The 22,220-nt window shown below is 40.8% G+C and overlaps 1 protein-coding gene across 1 annotated transcript in view; it reads left to right on the forward strand.

Annotated features, from left to right (window-relative positions):
* Positions 1 to 12,516, forward strand: part of FNDC1 (fibronectin type III domain containing 1) — a 58,008-nt gene extending 45,492 nt beyond the window's left edge. The window contains exons 15-20 of the mRNA XM_072333358.1: positions 418 to 526; positions 5,463 to 5,542; positions 7,465 to 7,494; positions 7,905 to 8,066; positions 8,903 to 9,025; positions 10,293 to 12,516. Of these exons, the coding sequence (XP_072189459.1) occupies positions 418 to 526; positions 5,463 to 5,542; positions 7,465 to 7,494; positions 7,905 to 8,066; positions 8,903 to 9,025; positions 10,293 to 10,408 (620 nt within the window). The 3' untranslated portion in view covers positions 10,409 to 12,516. The remainder of the gene's footprint in view (positions 1 to 417; positions 527 to 5,462; positions 5,543 to 7,464; positions 7,495 to 7,904; positions 8,067 to 8,902; positions 9,026 to 10,292) is intronic.
* Positions 12,517 to 22,220: the final 9,704 nt, after the last annotated feature.

The raw sequence follows: 22,220 nt of genomic DNA on the forward strand, positions 1-22,220 counted from the left end.
TATCATAGAATTACCACGGTTGGAAAAGACCCCTAAGATCATCCAGTCCAACCATCAACCACCACTACCATTTCCCCACTAAACCACATCCCTCAGCACAACTTCTACACAGTTCTTATGTTCCTGCATAGTTGGTGTCTAACATAAAGCAGCAGATGGGTTGATTCGATCATCTTTTTGTTTTCAATGTCTTTTAAATCAGTAATAGCACATTGGTACCATTCTGTAATACACTGTTGTTATTGGCCAATGACAGGACATTCTTGTAGCCTGGGAGGTTCCAGGAGAGCTAGAGAGACTCACAAATTGAAAGATGTTTACGTCCCTTCTAACTTGTGAAACTGAACATGGCACCTAAGGCTTGGAATACCACTTAAGTTTAATATCCTCCCAGCTTTTTGTCTTTCCTTTTCACAGGTTATCTGGTTTACAGCGCGTCCTACGATGACTTTTTAAAAAACAAGTGGTCAACCAGAACTGCAGGTACTACTCATCTGCCAATTGAGAACCTGAAGCCAAACACACGGTAAGGATTTGATCCATTTTTATCAGTTCTGGAAGGTAATTAAACAAATTTGATGATTTACAATCACTTTTTTTTTTTTTTTTTTTTTTTTTTTTTTTTTTTTAAATTGGCCTTGGTATAAGTATTTATGCCTGATCTAGATTTTAATCATTTTGTGTGGCAGAAAATTGTTTTATAAACCATACGGTTGTTTATGTGATATGTTTACCGTGTTAATCCTGGAGTAGATGACTGTGTGTACAAGAATATGTGTTTGTATATATAGAAACACTTATCAATATGGGAAAATTTTATTTAAAAACTTTATGTTCTAGTCATATGCATAATTGAATCAAATTTTGTGGGAAGACTATATTAAATTATACTCTTGTTGTAATGTAATGTGGCCATTCCAACATACCAGTATACTCAAAATTTTGCAGCTATGGGATGGTGGGAAAAGGTGCCAGCTCTTTGTGGCCTGTTTTTGCTGTCTGCTTTTGTTAGTTGTGCAAGTAGAGGAGGCTTCATGGTATAAAGAGACTAGGACACTTGCTCGGAAGTCTGTTTGGCAGGAACTGTGTAGCTCTTTATCTTGCAAAAAATCTCATGGAAGTTGCAAAACAAGAATGTGTGCTGTGCATGACGTTGGAATAGTTTATAGTGATTGGGTGGGAAGTGAACAGGCACAGAGGAATCATGTTAAAATCACTGATTTTGACAGATACTCAGTGTCTCTCAATCCTGTTCTCTCAAATTCTGAGTCTGCTGTTCACTAGATGATGGTTCTTCACTTTATAATGACTACAGTCTCTTAAGGTGTTGTGTGCTCCTCGTGTATTTGATAGTGTGGGAGATACACTGGGATTGAACCTGGGGACTAGCATGCCTCACTTGATGAAAATGTATAAATCAGACCAGTCATTCCTAGAACAGCCACAGCAGCACAGAAGAGAGAAACAGTGTTCCTTAAGGGATCTTTTTGTTCCAAAATGGTTTATGTATGAGGGTTAAAAGCAGTTGGGAGTATGGTTTTACATCCCACTTGTTTTAATTGCTGTATAACTTCTCATATTATTCAAGGGTTTGGTTAATTACTAAAACCATAAACCTCAACTTAGAAAATATAGAAGAGCTATCTGAACAATTAATTAACTTATTTAGGAAAAGTCAATGCAGTGTAGTATTTGGGTCTCAAAAGTGAGTTGGCATATTTTTTCTGACCATGGAGTGCTTTTCAGAGTGATTTTGCTCAGCTATTGTCAATTCACTCTGGTGAATTATTATGTATTTAGTAAAAATACTCATGATTTATGTGGTGCTGAGCCATTTTCTAATGGAGGCAGCAGCCCATGTCAGTCTCCTCCTTGCAGACAGATCAGGTGCACATGCTGATTCCTCCCTGCCAGAAGTAGGCCCTGTTCCCCACATTGCCTCTTCACAGCCACCATTATCCTTCTCCAGCACTGAGGGGGTATCAGCAGCCACAGTCTCTTTAACCCCTTGCTGATGTGCAGCTGTGGTGTTGGGGTGGTCCCAGGTTGGAGAGAGGGGATGCACATGGTACAGCCTACGTGTCCCATCATCTCAAGCTGCTGCTGGTGGCACCTGGGAAGTGATTTGTGAATGATTAATCTTCCTAGCAAGAGCTACTTCCCTAAGTATTTTGCTGAGTGATGATCTCCCTTTGTAGCTACAAGTTCCAGCAATTAATTTTCAGCAGGAGGGAGGCACTTGGAATTAAGTCATAAAATCATTTTGCTCCAAGTGGCAGGTATGGATAGGAATAGTCAGATAGTCTAAATGAATATAAATATTACACATTCATCACTCCATTGCGGTTTATTAAATACTTTCTTTACATGTCAGTAGATGTGGTATATGAAATCTCAAAGGAGGTTTATTTTTAGGGAAAAAAGGCTTTGTGTCTGTGTTAAAAACACACGTTATTGCATCTGTTTCAGTGGAGGCTCTTGTATGTCTATTGGTAACAATTTATTACAAGTATGGCTGAGTAAAGCGTAATAAGAGCACAATCAACTTCCACACTACAGTTTTTTGTCGTGTATTTATGTGATGAAGAACAGTTGAGTTATATTGATTTGAGACTTCCTGGCAAATCCATCAACTGTAATGCAAATAAGATCCTGACTAATGAAAATGTCAGATGCCTGGCCTAGAAAGGCTTTGGCAATTTCTTCTTTATTTGTCATGTCTGAGAAATAAATATATCCTGACTTTGTTATTTTATTGATGCACTTAATACAGCAAGCGTAGCACAGTCTATGCTTAAATCACAGGTCAGCAAGTCATGAGTCCTGGCTTTCTTTCTGGCACTATGAAAGTCTTCCTGTATATTTAAAGGCTTAGGAACTAATTTTCCAATTTAGTGAAGAGAAACATCCTCATAACTTCATTGCTGTTTTTCCAGACAGTGATTCAGGCTACCCCAACAATCATGTATCTTGGATGGGCTTTTTATGTGCACAGTAGGACACCTGAGAGTACAATTGCCCTGATTAGTTAGGTAATCAATTATTGCACTGAGCACTAAATACAAAGCTGCATGCTCTTCTTTGCTTAAGTGGATGCATTTTGTATAGGAGATTCTTGGGTTGCTTTCTCCTCTTCTAAATACAGATCATGGCAGCAATGTGTCTACGAGAAGTGTTTTCACCCTAATATAAATAAGGCTATTGAAAGGCTTGCACTTTTTGGCTAGCAAACATTTTCTCCTGCTTTTCTAAAGTAGTATAAACAAGAGCTGGCTGCTGCAGGCTGAAGCACTGCCTGCATCCCATCCTTGAGGTCAGCCTGGTGCCACACAGTGCTCCCTGCCCCTTATCACAGAGGTGTAAGTGGCAAAGGAGGTGTGAATGGAGTGTGGCCTCTGGTGCAGCTGTCCTTTGAGAACATTGGTAACTTGGTAGTTAAAGCAGTCCTCTGCTTCATGCCCTGGTCCAGGGCACAGGGGCACACAGGAGGATTTTGCCTCCCTGTCTTCCTTCCCCAGCCACACTGAACACTTGCAATCTGTAGTCGGGAAATCAAGGCCAACAGCTGAAACCACAGGACAAGACTTTTGCCAGGATTATGCTAGGAATGATAAAAAAACACAGCCTTGCTAAATTTCACTATTTAATGTGGTTTCATTTTACCATGGTGTGTATGTCTTTTAAAAGAAAACTGCAAGCCCATTTATGCACATTCAGGAATGTTTCTGAGTACTCCCACTCCTGCTGCCCACTTACTCCTTGCTAGAAAAAGCAAGGTTCCTGCAGCTGGATGCTGTTGAATTTGCTTGCAGCCTGCTAGCTTGCAAGGCATCAGCATCTTACTCATCACTGAGCCACATGTTACATGCTTACATTGCAGGGACCATTGCTATTTCTTGTGCACAGCAGTGAAGGAAGGGGAGCGAAGCTTTTGATGTAGGTGGTGGCTGTACTTTGTATATAGACGATGGCTGGTGGCAGAAGCTTCCAGGGGATGGCAGACCACATTTGCTATGAAGCTTTCTGTCTTAGCCCAGTGTACCTCATTGTTGGGCCATGCAAACACAGCAGTGCTGAAGGGTTTCTGTGCAGGATGGGGTGAGCTTTGCCACCATGAGCAGGCTGATTCTTTTCATGGGGCTTGCTTTAAGACCTGCCACTTGGATGGAACACTGCCCATCAATGGTTGGTGGCACCTATCCTTGTAAGTGCTCTCCCATTATTGCTGGTCACACAGTATGATTTTGAAACTGTCTGCTTTTGGATTAAAAGCATGCTTTTGGATTAAAAGCATGCTCTATGCTGTTGGATATTAGAGATATATACACACACACACATATATATATATTTACTAATTTATTTACAAGAGCGTAATTGAGCAAGCATGCAAGAAAGGAAAACCTAAACACAGGCACTTTAAAAATGTTGTGCTGGAACTTTCTCTAGTAATCTTCCATTTTTGTTTTTTCTGCTGGACTGGATAAAAACATAAAAATAAATGTCAGTGTAGACAGCAAAAAAAAAAAAAAAAAAAAAAAAAAAAAAAAAAAAAAAAAAGATAATATTTGGAAACGAAGTAAAAAAATATGCTTACACATTCTCCTCCCTGAGATAGAATAATTTTGTTTCTGTCAGGCAAGGAATGGCATTCTAGTGGCTGGTCATGTGCTTTAATTTAAGCACATGATTTAAATAATCTAGCTGTTTCTAGAGTTCGTGAAGAAAGGTCAAAAGCTTAGCTTCTGATCTTGTATAAACCTGATACAGTGTTAGTTTTGCAGCTTATACCACTACTTTACTAGGAATTAATCTGGATAAAGCTTCCTGAGGTCAGAATTTATTTCCTTCCAACCTTTTTCGTGTAGCCTACTGCTATTGGTTTTTTCTTATAAAGTGGATGTAATTGTGAGGTTGATAAAAATAAACGAGAATTACATAAAGATGAAATTTGTATGTAAAAGCCAGCTCATAGCCTGGCTGAGTATCGAAGTCCAAGTCTTTTTTATAAAGGGAGATTACAAACAGCAGAGAAAAAGACTTTTTACAGAGCTAGATAGTGATAGGACAAGGGGGACTGATTATAAACTAAAAGAGGGGAAATTTAGGTTAGACATTAGGAAGAAATCCTTTACTCAGAGGGTGGTAAAGGGCTGGAATGGGTTGACCAAAGAGGTTATGGATGCCCCATCTCTGAAGGCATTCAAGACCAGGTTGGATGGGGCCCTGGGTAGACTGAACTGGTGGGTGGCAGCCTTGCCCATGGCAGAAGGTTGGAACTGAATGTTCTTTAATGTTCCTTCCAACCTAAGCCATTCTACAATTCTATGATACAAGAGAAAGGGCACTCAAAGTCACTGGAATTGTGTTGGTTTGATTGTCTCCCTATTTTAAGATTATTTCTAATTTAGTCATTGCAGTGTAATCAATAGTTTAATCTTATTTTTCTTCTCATTGTGTTTCAGATATTACTTTAAAGTCCAAGCAAAGAACCCCTTTGGTTATGGACCTGTTAGCTCTTCAGTCTCATTTATCACAGAATCTGGTACGTTCTGCTTTTTATTTTCATCACATAACTGAATTCATAATGAAAGATGTAGGAAGGCAGTTACTGAAACAAACATGATAGTAATTGTGATTATCCTGAAATTACTACTTTGAGAGTTTTTTAAGGTTAATCATTTGTTTTCACTAAAGCTAGGAACATAATACAGTCATAATGCCACTAAGAAAATATAAGTGACGTGAAAGTTTTGAGGAAAAAGGAAGTTAAATTTAAAATACAAAAGACTAGTCGTGTTCCAAAATACAGAAGCAATGGGAAGTTTAATGTCATTAATAGATTGACCAAACATTTGGTAAATTGGTTTCCTAATTGTGAACAGCTGAGCAGTTGGAAGTGGCTGTCTCTGGAAGAAATATAGGAAACAATTGTTCCATCAAATGGGCAAAGTTCTCTGTTCCTTTTTTGACAAAGCATGCTTCTCTTTCACAGGGCTAATAGTGTGCTCAAGAGTAACACCCCCTCCTAAAAATAGTGTGTTAAGTGAGCTATTTTTACACATTTCTTCTTTCATTGAGCCAAAGACCAGTGATTTCACCGAAAATAAAGGGCAAAGCCTTTAATCTTTACTTGAGCAATAGGTCAGTTGTCTCTTATGAATTTTGCCCTTTTGACGACATGGGGTTTATGTAGTCTTTGTATTTGCGCGTTTAGCTTCAACCTGTAGTGGTCACTTCAGAAGAGCCATTAAGAACTATGGAAAGTAAGCCTGCACAGAAGGGAGACAAAGGTGGAGGAAAAGTAAATGGTCCTGCATAACATGTTAAGAGGTTTCTTTTCTTCTTTTCTTTTTTTTTTTTTTTTTTTTTTTTTTTTTTTTTTTTTTTTTTTCTTTTTTTTAGAGGAGTCAGAGAAATTCAGATATAAATCCCAAGAGGTCTGGCAATGGGCAAATGCAACATTCTGTACCTTCTGGGGAGTTCTGCTGATTAGCTAACTGCCACTATGCAGTTCTGAATGCCTAGTTTTTCCAATCAAAATCAACCCTGTTATGAACTTTATGTAACAAATTAATTCCATTGAAGTTAAAGTTTTATTTGCAGCACTGTTCCTGCACTTGTCACGTGGCCAATGATGGCTTTCCAGCTGGCACAAATACAAAAGCAGTTGCTAAAACTAAAGCCAAGCGGTATAGTTACAGTGATTGAATAGATCAAAAGAGAGAGAGAGAGAAACTGAGTGCTGCTTGAGCACAATTGGAAGGTTTGAGCTGATGAGAGTATTTCATGAAGAATGCTATCACGGGATCAAGTAGCTTACTGAAAATACCACATCTTACCCGCGGTAATTTACTGAAGAGAAAAGAAAACCATTGTTTTCTTTAATCAAACTGTAAAAACTCTCTGGAATTTATTTTCTCCATCAGTGTATAAGCACCATACTTTTTCTTCAGGTACTTTGTGCACAATGAGAGCCAGCTGAGACAACAGAAGTGGCATTGTAATGAATATGAAAAAGTTCACTCATTAGATACTGTTGATATGTTATCATTATTCCACACCTATTCCATCCTCCTTATGTTTAGAAAGTATTTCAAGCAAGTAGAAGCTCCTGATGTGTTGGACAGAGCTCCTGGCACTGTCCAATTGGCTCTTGAAAATCTACCACTGTGACATGAGGAGTTAAAATGATAACTTTCACATTGAATGAATACCACTAAACAACAGTGCTAAACACGATGAATGTCTGAGACTAAGATTACCTTTCCCTTTGTAAGTTAGGCCTGTATGTGTTAGTCACACAGCTCAGCTCTGCAAATCAATGAGACATAAATCCCACATTCACAGCATCACTAATGGCAGTTAATCTTTTTTTTTCCTGGGAGATACTATACATTTCTTATGATAAAACAAGATTTGGAATAAAATACTGAGATTCCTTTTGTATTTGTTTCACTCTTCTAGATAATCCTCTCCTTATTGTCAGACCACCTGGTAAGTCTTTTTCCATTTTTTTTTTTTTTTAATTAAGAGCATAACATTTGTGAAAAACAGTTATATATATTAGAAACATTTCAATAAAGCAAACATTTAAGCAAGCCAGTAGAATATTTAATCTTTTGTGATATAATTAGATTGTCACTTTTGCTGCAGTGCTTTAGGCAGAGTTCCCCACAAAAGGACTCACTTGTCTCTTATTGGAACCTCCACTGTTTTTGTGTAATGTGAGAAAACAACATAGAAAAGTATATTTTTAATTTCAACTTTTTAACACAGTAGCAAGAAAAGACTTTCCTTCACATCACTAGCTGTATCACTAGGTAGAGTCTCTTAATAAAATCAGCGAGAATGTTTACTTAAGACTGATGATGTCTGTCCTTAATGGTGATTTTTTTTTTCCCGAGGTGGTGAGCCTATCTGGATCCCATTCACTTTCAAATATGACCCCACCTATTCAGATTGCAGTGGCAAGCAATACGTGAAGCGAACTTGGTATCGCAAGTTTGTAGGGGTGGTTCTTTGTAACTCCTTAAGGTACAAGATTTACCTCAGTGATGACCTGAAAGGTAGGCACTGAGATTATTTTCCTGATATATGGTTACTTGATGTTGTCTCTGCCTTCTCACTTTCTTTACCTCTCACTGAGTCTTGTGTGGTGATTATCTGAGGTCCAGTATGATAGCCAGGCTGCCTCTGCATTTTGTTCCTACAGTAGCATTAGCTTTTAAGCAGAGGTCTTGAGACAGGGGACAGAGAACAGGAGAAAGTTTCACTTGAAAAATGTATGCACGGTTGTATCCTGAGGGACACATTTTGCTTTGTCCCTTGAAAGCAATGTTCTACTCCCCACACATCTTCCTGGGAAGATCCATGCCTGCCCCATAGGCAGGTGGTTGCTGGATGCACATGGCCAAACAGAGCAATGCACCCTTGAACTCTGCAGGGCAGATCCAGATGGGAACATAGTAGGAGAAAGCAGGTGTCACTGTGGCTAAGTGGTACTCCCAAGGGTTTACAGTATCTCTTGTATGGATCTGTTTGCAGAGAGATAATGAAAAAAAGTTTCCCTGTTATTGATTAGGGTACTGGGATCATCTCAGTGCCTGCTGTTGTGCTACATTTACTGCAGTGAAATTCTCTGTATCCATCATCTTTGTTGCAGTGTGTCCATAAACATGCAAAATGGAGGTTGTTCCTTACTGAGTTATAAAACACTTCTCTTTTCCATAATTTCTGTTTCTGTAATGTGAAAGTAGCACTTTCTCTCTTTTCAGCCACTGTTTGTTCACAGGTGATGTTGCGTTTTATCTATATTTCTTTTACATCTGTTTCCACTCTTGTAGAAGAGCATCCCAAACAAAAATAATGCTGAATCAAATAATGTGTCTCTATTACTTTTCAGATACTTTCTATAGCATTGGGGATAGCTGGGGAAGGGGTGAAGACCACTGCCAGTTTGTGGATTCACACCTGGATGGAAGAACAGGACCTCAGTCGTACATTGAAGCCCTGCCCACCATCCGAGGTATGGTAGTGAGGGAATGGGATGCTGGCCAAGTGCCTGTCACTCTATCTGTAGGGTTCAGGGGTAGGGAGACAGAGAAAGAAGGGCATGTAATGCAAATAATTTACAGAAAGAGAGTACAAAAGCAGAAAGAAATAAATTGTATAGGCTTATGAAATCTTTATGTTCCAATTTTAAGACACACTTTATTGAAGCGAAGAGCAGAAACTCTTCCACTTAAAACGATGGGCAGTTACAGCTCAACAGACCACTCTGCAAGTGGTTTCTGACCAATTCATTCAGTACAAAACACATAGGAGTGTGTGTAGGTCAGTCTGAAGCACTTTTATTCTGGCCTGGTAGAAACTTCTTTCCAAGTGAAAATTCTCACCTTGAAGGAGCTCCTCTACTAATACAGCTGACAGACTGATGTTTTACTCCACAAAAGAAAACCAATCATGAAATTTGTCCAGTCTTTAAAAAAAAAAAAAATCAGTTGATATAAACCATTCATCTGGGTTTAATAGTTTCCATGTTATTTGTTGATATTCAGGGTGGTGTTACCAAGAAGATACTGAAGTACTCACTAATACTTATATATTCCTGAGAAGTATTGCATTTCTGTGTTCAGAAAGGGAATGGAGAATTGTGTATAACTAGGTCTAGGAGACTGAGACGAAGAACACACAGAAATTACATTATTGGCACAACATATCAGTGTTTCAGATGTTCCAGTGCACAAGCTATGCAGAGAAAAATGTTGAGCCTCTCCTAACGCATTAAGCAGTTGCATTCTTTCTACAGATGAAGAAGTTGTCTATCAGATGGGGCAGAAAGGGCTTAACTTCATATTTACTGCATGAAATGATACCTTTTTATTTTGTGAAAAGCTGATGTTTATTGATAGTCTCTTGAGCCTGATGAGATAATATGATCTGATGGTATTTTTTGCCCTAGAGTACTTCATATATTTAAACAGATCTGCAAACTTCATAAAAGCTGCTGAAATATAGCCACCTTTGGAGTGAAATGCAGAAGCTCTTTGGCAGACCGCAGCATTACACAATAGTTGAAAAGATTTTGAACAGTAAAACCGGTCAAAACTGCAGGAAATATAAAGGACCAGAGTTAAATAATTCAACAAAGACTTAGGCCAAATACCAGGGCTAACAAATAGCCTTTTGATAAAGCTTGCTAGCGGACAGCTTGTATGCTTCCATTTGGACTGTAGAATTGACTCCCACTGTGTCTGTCACTTTTGTCAGATTCCTGTGTCTTTTCCCAACAGGGTATTACCGGCAGTACCGCCAGGAGCCTGTATCATTTGGACGCATTGGATACACAACTCCCTACTACTATGTGGGCTGGTATGAGTGTGGCGTGCCCATCCCAGGGAAATGGTAGCAGTCTGCTTTTCCATCTTAGGCAGGACAGACTGACCACACTTTTCAAATGATTTCTACCAGAAGACTGTGAGCAGCTGAGTCCAAAAAAAAAAAAGAAACAACACAAAAAACCACCACTAATTAAGAAAACCAGTGAAGACCATCTGCTCAAGAAACCCCTGCGAAACCAGACATGGTCCTGCCTTCATGAGCCCAGATCTTTGGTACTGCTTGACTTCCACTTGGAAGCATGGACAGGATCTAAGTTTGGTGTCCTACCTTCCTCCTCTGTGTCATTAAGGCAGAGAGAGGTGGTTGCAACATGCGCAACCTGTGAAAACTGTGTTAGCCATGAAAATGTGGAAGTTTCTTATATCTTGCAGGAATGACCTAAGCATGCTGTGCTTGCTGAATGGAATGCTAAACTGTCCCTCGTTGCCAGCAGCAGGTGCTGCCAGGGCTCTCCTATGTAATCATGCCTTGTAGCTGGCCACCCACCAAAAGCAATATATTTTCCTGAAGACTTATCTGTGGGTTCTTGTGGGTTCACTCACTGCTGGACTAATCACCAGGTCACAGTGTAAATTCACCTTGATATATATATATATATATCTATGTATGTCTATATAAATACATTACTGTACATCTGCAGAAGTACTGCTTAGAGATGCTGAGATTTTCTTGTTCACTAGATAAATATATTTGGAATTTTTATGTAAAAGGTGCTGTTAATTCTTTGAGATACTGCTATGCTCAATATATTAACCAAGGAAAGATCTATATTCTTGTGAGTAGAATCATAGAATCATAGAATTACCCAGGTTGGAAAAGACCTTGAAGATCATCAAGTCCAACCGCAGCCTAACCAGTACCCTATCTCTAAAAACCCTCTGCTAAATCATATCCCTGAGTACCACATCCAAACGGCTCTTAAACACATCCAGGGATGGCGATTCAACCACCTCCCTGGGGAGCCCATTCCAGTACCTAACCACCCTTTCTGTAAAGAAGTTCTTCCTAATATCCAACCTGAACTTGCCCTGGCGCAACTTGAGGCCATTTCCCCTCGTCCTGTCACTTGTCACTAGTGAGAAGAGACCTGCCCCACTCTCACTGTAAGAACCTTTCAGGTACTGGAAGAGCGCGATAAGGTCTCTCCTCAGCCTCCTGAGTACTCTTGATCTGATATAAGAATTATTGATCAAACACCTGTGTCCCATTTCCTTGGCAGCCTAAGGTGGATGTTCAGTAGGAATCTACTCCTTTGTCCATATTAGAATGGCAATGTATATTCCAGGAGAAACATTTATCCAGCAGTTTATCAGCATCAGTTAAACTTTCTGTCCTTTACAGTTGTGGTCATTTAACACCAACAGGTAGCTAAGCTTCACCACACCACTGTTTTATTGAGATAAGGAAAGTGTAATAGGATAAGGGTTAGTGTAACCTTTCTTAAATCAGTTTTCATCAAATGAGTATGTTATTTATTTCTTTGCTCCTTCCTTATCTTTCACTTCACTTTGTGGAGGCACGGGGCAGGTAACTTGCAAATGGGAAACTGCTCTTAACTTTTCTTCCAAAAGGAAGTCAAAGCCACCAAGCCATTGTAGGATATGCCTCTGACTTTGATCCGTCCTAAGACAAATCAGGATGCACTTCCTTTAAAATGCTATCAAAATCTCTTCCATCCAGATCAGAAAGCAAAAGCTGACATGGCTGAAAGCTATAATGATTTTTAGTAAGCATTTGTAGGCTTGTAATAATGTAAGATTTGGGGACTCCTGGGCAATCTAGCACTAATGGTTTACCAAGTAAATTTTATAGTCTACCATTTCCTTGTAACACCTCAGTACCTTTGCTAATATTACTAAGACTCCACTGTTCTGACAGCCCAGGTCTCCTTCCAGTTTACATTTAGTATAGCGCTAATAGCTTTTGAGTTCCTTTCAGTAGTTACTGTAAATTGTACAGGGAGAAGAGGAACTGATTAGAGAATATTTTAATTTTCATGATGATTTGACTTTTAATATTTTAATTGTTCTCAGATACTTTTTCTTCCATACAGTGCCAAATATATGGTCTTGAAATATACCTTCTTTCCCTAATAAACCTATGATAAATCGTTCCATTTCTATTCCATCCTTTCTGGTCATCTGTGTCAAGCAACCTGACTATGTGACAAATTGTTCACTTCTTTGAAGTCTTCCTTGGGAGAAGAAGAGGTATTGATTTTTTCCTAGGAACTGAACTCAAAGTGCTGTGATCAGAAACTCCAAATGACAGCTGATTATAGGCACAACCCCTTAGAAGTCAGTACTGTGTAATGACATGGATGATGGGAAGGAATGCACCATCAGCAAGCTTGCAGCTGATAATAAACTGGGGCTGGGAAGGGGATAACACATTGGAGAGCAGAACTGCTGTTCAGAGAGACCTTAGCAGACTGGAGAAATGAGCTGACAGGAGTCTCGGTTCAGCAAAGGGAGATGAAGTCTGGTGTGTGGGATGGAATATCTCCTTGCAGAAGCATGGGCTGGGGCTTACTTTTTAGACAGCAGCTTTGCTAAAGAGGGCTTGGGGTCCTTGTGAACAACAGATTGGATATGAGAATGGCAGAGATCCATTCCAGTATAAATTATTCAGTGACTTCTTGTGATTCTAGAGCAGAAATCCCATAATAAAACAGTTTTTCTGTTATTAAATCAAAATCATGCCTTGGCCTAGAGCCCAGTCTTCAGTATGAGTGAATGGAATGTGTCACTGACTTTGAAGAGCAGGGCCTGGTTTCACCAGTCAGGGTCTGGCTTACTGTTTGAAGATCAACGTACAGTCAGTGCATTCTGTATTTTCATCCTCGCAGACCATAGGTAGGTTTTGATTTCCCCATCTACAGAGATCTGTTTCCTTCATCCCCTGCTGGAAATACTCCTGAGATGTATTCCCATTCAAGGATGTCATTCAGGGTTGTCCCACTCAAAGTGAAGAGCTCAGAGTATATTTTTTTCCCCCCCACAGCCTCAGCTGAGGAAGAAATGGGAAATGCTAGGGAGGAGGGCTGGAGGGCATCGCCCATTGTTACTCTCCAATGCAAATCTTTGATGAGGCTAAGCCAGCCAGGACAAACTCAGAAGCAGGACACAAGATGCAATGGTATCATAGAATCACCAAGGCTGCAAAAGACTTCTAAGATAATCCAGTCCAACCATAAACCTATCACCAATATTTTTCACTAAACCACGTCCTTCAGTACAACATCTAAATGTCTCTTGAACATCTCCAAGGACAGTGACATGACCACCTCCTTGGGCAGCCTGCTCCAATAAGTGGTCTCACCTATTCAGAAAAAAGTATTTTCTAATGTCCAACCTGAATCTCTCCAAGTGCAACTTGAGGCCATTCCCTCCATCCTATTGTTAGTTACATGGGAGAGGAGGCTGACCCCCACCTCACCACAACCTTCTTTCAGGCAGTTGCAGTATGCAATATGTTCCCTTCATCTTGAGGTCAGGATAAGTTGTCTGTGCTGTGTGAGTCGATCTGATCGACGCATTTGCATGCTTTGCCTCATGAGTATGGTAACACATTACTATGATAATAGGTAGTTCTCTGAAGAGACAGTACTACTTCTGTTTGATATTATTTCTGCACACTGCTCATTGTTTATCTACTCGGTGCTGGGATCAGAAAGAGGAAACTGAAGACATATGACTCAAGAAAGTCCCTTGTCATCCAGGTCCTTTTACACAGACTCTAGCAGTGCCCTGACCCTAGGGAGCCATCCTCCCTTTTGGTGCCTCCTTTCCGCACTGTCCCTGTGACACACTGGTCCTGCTGCTTCACGGAAAAAGCAGTAGAACAAGCTCTGCCCATGTGCCAGGTAAAACCTTATACTATCAAAGTATCTGTTCGGCTTTTTGGCTACACTATCTGAAAGGGGACATTGTGCTGCTCTGGATGGTGCTAAAAGAAGAGGGATGTGTCTTTCCCTCCATCTCTCCCTCCCATGCCCTTCCCACTGGCAAATTGACATCTGCATCTGGTCTCCAAGCCCTTGGCATCAGACTGGTGAATACCGTGTCCCTTCACAGGCTCTGAGTGGTATCGCACCAACCCTGTCTTCTTCTCCTCTGAGCAATCCTTGAGGGGATGGAATGGGAAAGTGGGAGGATCCTTGCAGAGAGAATATTCACACAGATTCTTCTGGTGCTGTCTCTTGTCCAAGTCCCTCCAGGGTGGAGGAATGCGAGGGCCCTGCCTGGTTGGGAATTCTATAGACCTAGCAAATAAAGGGAGAAAAACACAGCAGGGTATGGGGTGGGGAGGAAGAGACAGGCAGAGAAGTTGCTTGAAGCATTGTCTGACCCTGGTCAGTTCCAGATGCTAATCTATGCTCGCTGCACCATTTATTTATTTATTTTAATTTTTTTTTTTCATTTTTTTATTTTTTGTGAGAATTGGGATTTTTGCCTTGAAGGCAACAGGAACAATTGTCAGCATGTGAGAAATGTCAGGAGTTCTTGGGGGCAGCCAAAGCTCAGCATGCAGACCCAGGATGCAAACAGAAGAACCCTTTGGTGATGAAGGAAACATCGGGCGTCGCTTGGAAAATAATTGAAGGCCTTGGCAGGAGGTAACCCAGCCCACTGAACAATGTTGAATGCTCCTTGTGGTTTTTCCATAGAAGAAGCTTCATGGTTTTCTATCCCCTAAGCCCATGTTCTTTTATGCAGCCTGGCAGATACTCGTACTTCAGATACTGCCTTCCTCCAGCAGAAGAGAATGAAATAAACAAAGAAGGGAATGTGGTCAATGTAGTAGCAGCACGACTCTGCTTCCTCCCAAGGTAAAGCTGGCATCAACACTTGTCTAAAAAATCCCACCCATGGAGGGTGGCCTGCCTGCCTGAGGGGTCAGAGCTGGCAACATTTGAAATCAATGCCACGCCTTGTATTTCAGCTTCCTTTCTCATCATGCTTCTCATCATACAGCCAGGACCACTCCCACAGGACTTGTGCCGCATTGCTGTGCCCATTGCAATGCAACTGTTGGTGAAAAGGATTGCCATGATGGGAAAGAGAACTTGGAGCAGAATATGCACAGGACATACAGGAGATGCTGAGTGCTTCAGTTATTTTGTCTTGGGGAGGGAAGGCTTGGTAAGGAGGTGGATCTAACTGATATCTCCAACATCCTAATGAGGTTGTAAAGTAGATGGATCCACACTTTCTTCAGAGGCACGCTGTGAAAGGAAAGAGGACAACAGAAACAAACTGCAACATGGGAAAGTTCAGTGAAGTTTTAGGAAACTATTCTTAGTATAAGCATTATCAAGCATAGGAGAAGCAGCCCAGAGAAGTGAAGGAAACTCCAAACCTGAAGGTTCACCTCACTGGCTTAACATAGCTTTGTCATTCCATAGAGGTGTGCTAGGAAGTATTTCCTTCCTGTGGGAAACCAGTGCCTTTAAATCTGTCCACAAGACAACAATGTCATCCTTATTTTCTTTTTGGAAATCAACACTGTTATTTAAACAACAACAACCAAAACTTTTTGTTGATCTTTTTTAGTAAATGTAATTTGCAAAGTGGTTCATAGATAAAGGCTTAAGTGCTTGTAAAGAAGGCTGTGACAGAATAGAAGGAAAGAGAGTCTTGTAGACTCCTGTGAAGAATTTCCGAGCTTGGCTTCTTGCTATGAGTAGTTCCTGCACACGCTTATCCAAATATGATCTGTGATCAAGCTCACAGCTGCCTCTGGGGAGCAGGTGACGTGTGTTGGTGATACCTTCCCAAGTGTGCAATAAGCCTCTAGATGGCAGGAGATGCTATTTGGCCAGGCCTTGTAGCAGCTCTCTACAGCAGGGATGAGTGACAGCAGTGCAGATGGCATGTATATTCGGCGTTGTACATGCATAGCAAGAAAACAGTATTAACAGGACTCTGGTTTTGATTGAGGTGTAGCAAAGTCCATTCCTACCCCTTAGAGACATCATCTTAAAAAGATCACCCGTTCCTCACAAAATTTATGATCTGTTATGTCTACAGCATTGGAAGGTTATAAGTAGAACCAGACAAACTGCAAATGGACAATGCACTCCTGCCATGTTTTTTGGGGAGATGTTGCTATTAAAATTGCCATCACTGTGATTTTTCCCTGGAGTACTGTGGGCAGCAAGAACCAGTTTATCTTGCAGTAGAAGCAAAATCATCTCTGACCATTTCTAGGAGGGAAAATATGTTTCAAACTCTTCTGGAATATGATCACAGTAGTGTTCCTGCTCAGTGAATTGCTTTCAATGCCTGATCATTTTGGAGGTCTTTGTTCCCTGAGCTGCAGGTCCTCTTCATCCATTGAAAGCATAGACTGTGTTTATTTAAACTGTTAATAAAACCCCCATAAGCTTTTTCTGATCCTCCATTATTAACCTTGTTATTTCCCCCCCTTGAGCTCTTCCTTCTGTAGCTGGATATTTTCAGAGATAAGTGAAGTACTGTGTCCTGAAATTATGCTGGGCAGTATGTCCAAAAATGCTTCACAGTGCTTCCCTTCCTTGCAGCCATGGATACTGTCCCACTTGATATCTTCTAGCAGATGCTTAAACTGCCTTGCCTATGTTGCTTCATCCATGAACAGAGGAGATGCTAATGCTACAACTTTGCAAGTCCCCCAGACCACCCCGTAGCAGCATTCCTACTTTCGCTATGGCAAGTTGCATCAAGAGGGAATTAAATAGAGGTGATAAAAGACTGGAGCTGACCTTGGATCAAAATTTGTCCATGGGTTTCTTTAAGTCTCACACCTTCTGTGAGACTGGTGCATTGTTTACAAAGTCCAGTTATGAGCAAAACTACTTAGCATTGGATCTTGTTTTCATTGTTCTTGTGTCTTTTCCACAAGCTTTTGTTTTTGTAATTGCCACTGAGCCTGAAATGTTTCTGAGAAGCCACTTTGCTACAGGATCTGCATGTTTCACACACATCTGTATTCCTTCAGCAGGAACTCAACTAACAGCCAGAATTACAGGCTCCTAGAGACACAGGCTGTAGGTCAGCCATCTGCTAACAGCCACAAAAAAAGAGGCTGAAGCTGAAAGCTTCAGAAAACTGCATAATCCCCACCTCCTTCCCTAGATGATAGCAGAAGATGTTTTCACTTCTTGAAAATGCAAAATATGCCTTTTGAAATCTGAGGTTTCCTGTAAAAATAGGGCATTAATTAGGAGAACTTGCTTGCCTCAGAACTGGCTAGGAATTATGGTTTTGCATCAGCTGTCAGCCTCAGGAGAAGAACATTTAGTGGTCTTGAGTTTGAATTGGTGGATAAAATTGGACAACAAACTGTTTACAGATGCAATAAACTAAATGATTGTGTTTGGGTTTGCATCGCAGTTTCTGCCTCCATGTGCTGCCAGTAGGGCAGAGCAGCCGTGTCAATATGCCAACATGGTGTATCAGTAGAGATGCCTCTGTTGTGCTCCACCTCTGAGACTCATTACTTTTAGGGTTAGAAGAGACCACAAGAAAAGCTGTCTTTTAGAAAGAATGAATGCTGCCGTGTTAGGGCACGTAAAAGTTTCCCCACATAAGCTATTTCCTCCAGTTCTGAGTGGTTTCAGGAGTCTGTTCTACTCACACAGCAAATGTTCTTGTGCCTTCTTGTCATGCACTTTAGCTATGTCTTATCCATTTCTATGAGAAAAGTTCATTTGGCTACTGTTTGTGTTGTTTTGTGTCTCACAATGCTGAACTGTGAAGTGACTTTCCCCCAAGATCTAGCAGGAAATAAAGCACGGCATAATGCACAGATATGGTTCAACAGAGACAGTCATATCCCAGATGAATCACACTCCTTCCACTTAGGTAGGAAATGCGGATCTTAATATCTGGAACAACCTCAGAGAAGCTGATGAGCAGTGTTGGGTTCACATTTGGCTCCCTTGCTGTGTGGATATTCCATGTGTTGGCTGTGTCAGCATGGGATGCTTAACCGGGTCTTGAACTCCAGACAGTATCTCAAGGAGTGGTGCCTCCACATCTGAACATGTCTTGATTTCTGAGATTTGTCTTCCAAAGATTTTAGATTTTTATACTGAGTGTAAATAGGCCACTTTCAGACACATGCATTTACTCATCCAGTTTGTCCCTGTGAAACCAGCAGTAGCTAGCCAGCTGTAGAGGGGCTGAAAGCCAGCTGCAGAAGAGACTTTGCTGTTTCTGAAAACAATTAGTCTGTGTCAAAAGTTTTTTTGTGATGTTATGTGATGAATACTTCACATGAACATGCTAGAGAGAGAACTCAGTCTTATAAGCACTGCAGTTACCAACATTTTATATCTTGCTCTTGCACCTGGTCTTTAAAACAAACTACACTGTACTTTTTATGAGCAAACAAACTCAGCCACTAAGTAATTAGAATTGTAGGAAAGTGAAATGAAGAGTAGAAGTCATTCCTCATCCTCCAGAATATATAAGGGGGAAAGAAAAAAAGAAGAAGAAAAAAAAAAAAAAAAAGATTAACAAGGCTAATGTGTGTGTTCAAAGAAGTGTTGCAGGTCTGCCATCAAGAGCAAAGCAGGGATGAGAGCCAGAACAGTTGCGGCTGGATCACAGGGAAATGTGAGAGTTATCTGAGTCTGTGGAGTTTTACTATAACCTTTTTGTGTTCCTGGAGCTAGGCAAAAGTGCTGCAAAATGAATGCCAAGACATTCACATGAATTTTGATTTCAAGAACCTGTGTTCGCTTCTTTCTAAATCAGCAGCGTAGGTGATAGTCAAAGAGAAGAAAGCACATAGGTTGGGTAAGTTGTTCTTATCTGAGAATTCCTTGAAAGGATGTAGATTTGGGTGTCCTATGGTCAAGAAAATCAAGACAAGTCAGTATCAGACTGCAGATGTCTCAAGAGAGACCCAAAGATGAGAAGGACCCAGAATAGTCCAAGGAAAGGACTATTAAAAATCCCTTCCCCTTCTCCTGAGGTTGATATGAAAAACGAGTAGCAGGAAACTTGGCATTAAGTGTGTGGGAAGCTGACATGTATGTCAGTGAGAGGAAGAAGAGTTAATTGCTGAGTGGGAGGGAGGCAGAATATTACACTGTGAGATTTTAGTTATTTTATGGGGCTTGCTCTGGGCTGTAGAGCTTTTATGGGTCTCCGAGGAAACATCTGAGCTGGCTAAAAGTTCTGCTGAGCTGGAAAGAGGACAAAAATACAGTGAGTTGAAAATAAGAGAAAAGCACTTAAAACAATTTGTATTTACCCTTGTTATAATCCACATATTATTCATATGCCAATATTCACTTCTTTTTCCCCACTACCAATAAAGCCATAAAAACTGAAGTGTCTGAATGACTTTTTTTCCCCAAAGAGCACTGCGAAAGTGTTTGGAAATTTTAAACTGAAAATAAATGTTAAAAGTTACATCCCTAAGCCCCGGCATTTCCAAGGGGCTTGGGGCAGGCTCAGAAAGCCCTAGGGAAATGAAAAGTCAACAGTTTGGTTCAGAGTTTCAGTGGTTTCATTATTCAGCTTATGCTGAAAAGGCATTCCAAAATAGACAGTGCCTGGTACTGCCCGTTCTGGAGCACTGCTCCCTCATCCACACTTTGAAGAGTTGTCTCAAACCTATGAAGAAAGGGTTGAGAGTGAAAAGTCTGAAGATCTAGCAAAGCCAGAAAGTTTAAGGCAGATTCCCACATTTGTCTTCCAGACCATGGCCGACTGTGCAAAACAAACTGGTACTGGGCAGCATTAATCCTGTGCTTCTCAAGCCCCATCACTTCTCTTTGCAATTCAGACTTCCTACTCAGATCTCTGTTAGCTCCTGGAAGCACAGGTAGATTTTCTGAAGTGTGTAGGTTCTACTACTGTTGTATATCTTCCACTTTATGGATATAATACGGAAGTTAGAATGCCACTGAAATGTAGACACACATTAAACACCCTGTTTGGCAATTTGAGGGACAACTGTAAGCCCTTTGGAGTGTCCTGGGGTGCAGAGCCTTTCTCAAGAGCCCCAGCATTCCCACCCCTCGTAAGTCTCATTTAGGAATCCACTAGATACAAAAGATCTGATGTGAAGTTAGCATCCTCTGATAGCAAAATGCTGAGCTATCTGAACATACACTTTTGGAATGTGATGTTTCCTTCAGGGCAGGAGAGTGGAATATTTCTTTTGCTGAGAACCAAATAGTCTCAGAAACTCCTTTGAGGCCAGAAGCCTCAAAGGTACCTGCAGTGTACTTAAGATTTTCTGGTTTTTAATCAAATATGGTCTAAGACAAATTAATACAGTGAACATGATCTTCATATCAGGCAGGAACATAGAAAATGTGAACTAATTCTGAATTCTTCATTGCTCAGTGTAGTGGAAATGCTAAGTCATGGTCTGAAACAGTGATTGAGCACCTGGTGTGAAGAAAGGGCCAACCCAGGGGAGCTCAGGTGCATGCAAGGTACCTGAGTGACCAGAAGATGTGGAGCCAGGATACACCCCTTCCCAGACCTCATTTGAGGGTTGGCAGTGGAGGTGAGGGCATCTCTCACCAGAAATCCCTGTCAATCTGAGACCTTCTAAAGGTAAGCAGCCTTTCCTCCCCACACTCCAGCTTCCTTCATTTCTATATCTCTGGCTGCTGCATTTGGGTTTGTTCTTGTTTGTTGTAGCCAGACTTTGCCACCCTACTATCATCATCCCATTATAACACTGCACTCAGCAACAGCCCTTACAGTCTGATTTCAAATCACGTCATGATGGAGCTGTATCCACAACTGCAATTGGGAAAGTGATAAGAGAATACAGGCTTGTAGTGAAATGCTGGCTTTATGAAGTCAGGAAGAGTCAAAGAAAAATACTGTATTCCCTCATTAAGCTGAACTACCTGTTTAGATCTGTGATTTCTTCCTTATGTGTTTTGTCCCTATAGTCATGGTTCTGACTGCAAAACACGAGTGCTAGCTGCAGGTCAGCTGCCATAGTGTCCTGGAAACATGATAGGACAGATGCCATCAGGTGGTATGATACTGGCAGCAGCATGACTGTGCTCAGGATCCAGCATGGTGACATCTTCATATTCAGAAGACAAGAGCATTCAAGTTACAAACACGCCAAAAGTGTTGACTGTGATGGACCTGGAAAGGCTAATAATTTCTGGTAATACATCATATTCTTTCCATCTGCAACAGGCTTTTATTGCCATTTCAGCAAAGTTTGGTTAATTTCATTTCCAGTGTTTTTTCTTCTCCATGATGCTCTCTGCTCTTCAGGGGTCTGACTAATAGTAGAAGTGCTACAACACTTTCCACTGTCTTAGACCATATTTCCAGCCAAGCGATGTCAATCCAAAAGGTTTACATAAGTATAATGAGCATCCAAATTTCTGCACTGGATCTCTATCCATTATTTGTTTATCATTACTATGAGGATCCTTTTTGGGGACCCAGTTCTGCAAACAGTTGTGTGCATGAGCAGCTTTCACAGATTTATTGACTCATCATCATTTACAGGAGCAGAACATGGAATGTTTGTTTTCTATTCAATAAATTTCCTGCTTAAGCCCAGTAGTTGTATCTTCATGGCTCCAGTAAAAGACTTTGGTCATTCAAGATGAATGTCTTGAACTCTTCTCAGTGTTGAGAATCCATTCTTGGACAAGGAGGCAACAAACACATAGGAGAGAAGTCAGAACAAGAGGTTTAGCTAGTCCTTAAGCTTAGAGAGGGATGTCTAATTGTTGTAATTTACATGAAATCATGAAATGGTCGTGCCTTCTCCAGGTACAACCCATTGAGGTTGAGGAGCTCCATCTGGGCTTCTGTTAGGCAAGCCCATGA

Source organism: Excalfactoria chinensis, chromosome 3, assembly GCF_039878825.1.
Source record: "Excalfactoria chinensis isolate bCotChi1 chromosome 3, bCotChi1.hap2, whole genome shotgun sequence".
Lineage (NCBI taxonomy): Eukaryota > Metazoa > Chordata > Aves > Galliformes > Phasianidae > Excalfactoria > Excalfactoria chinensis.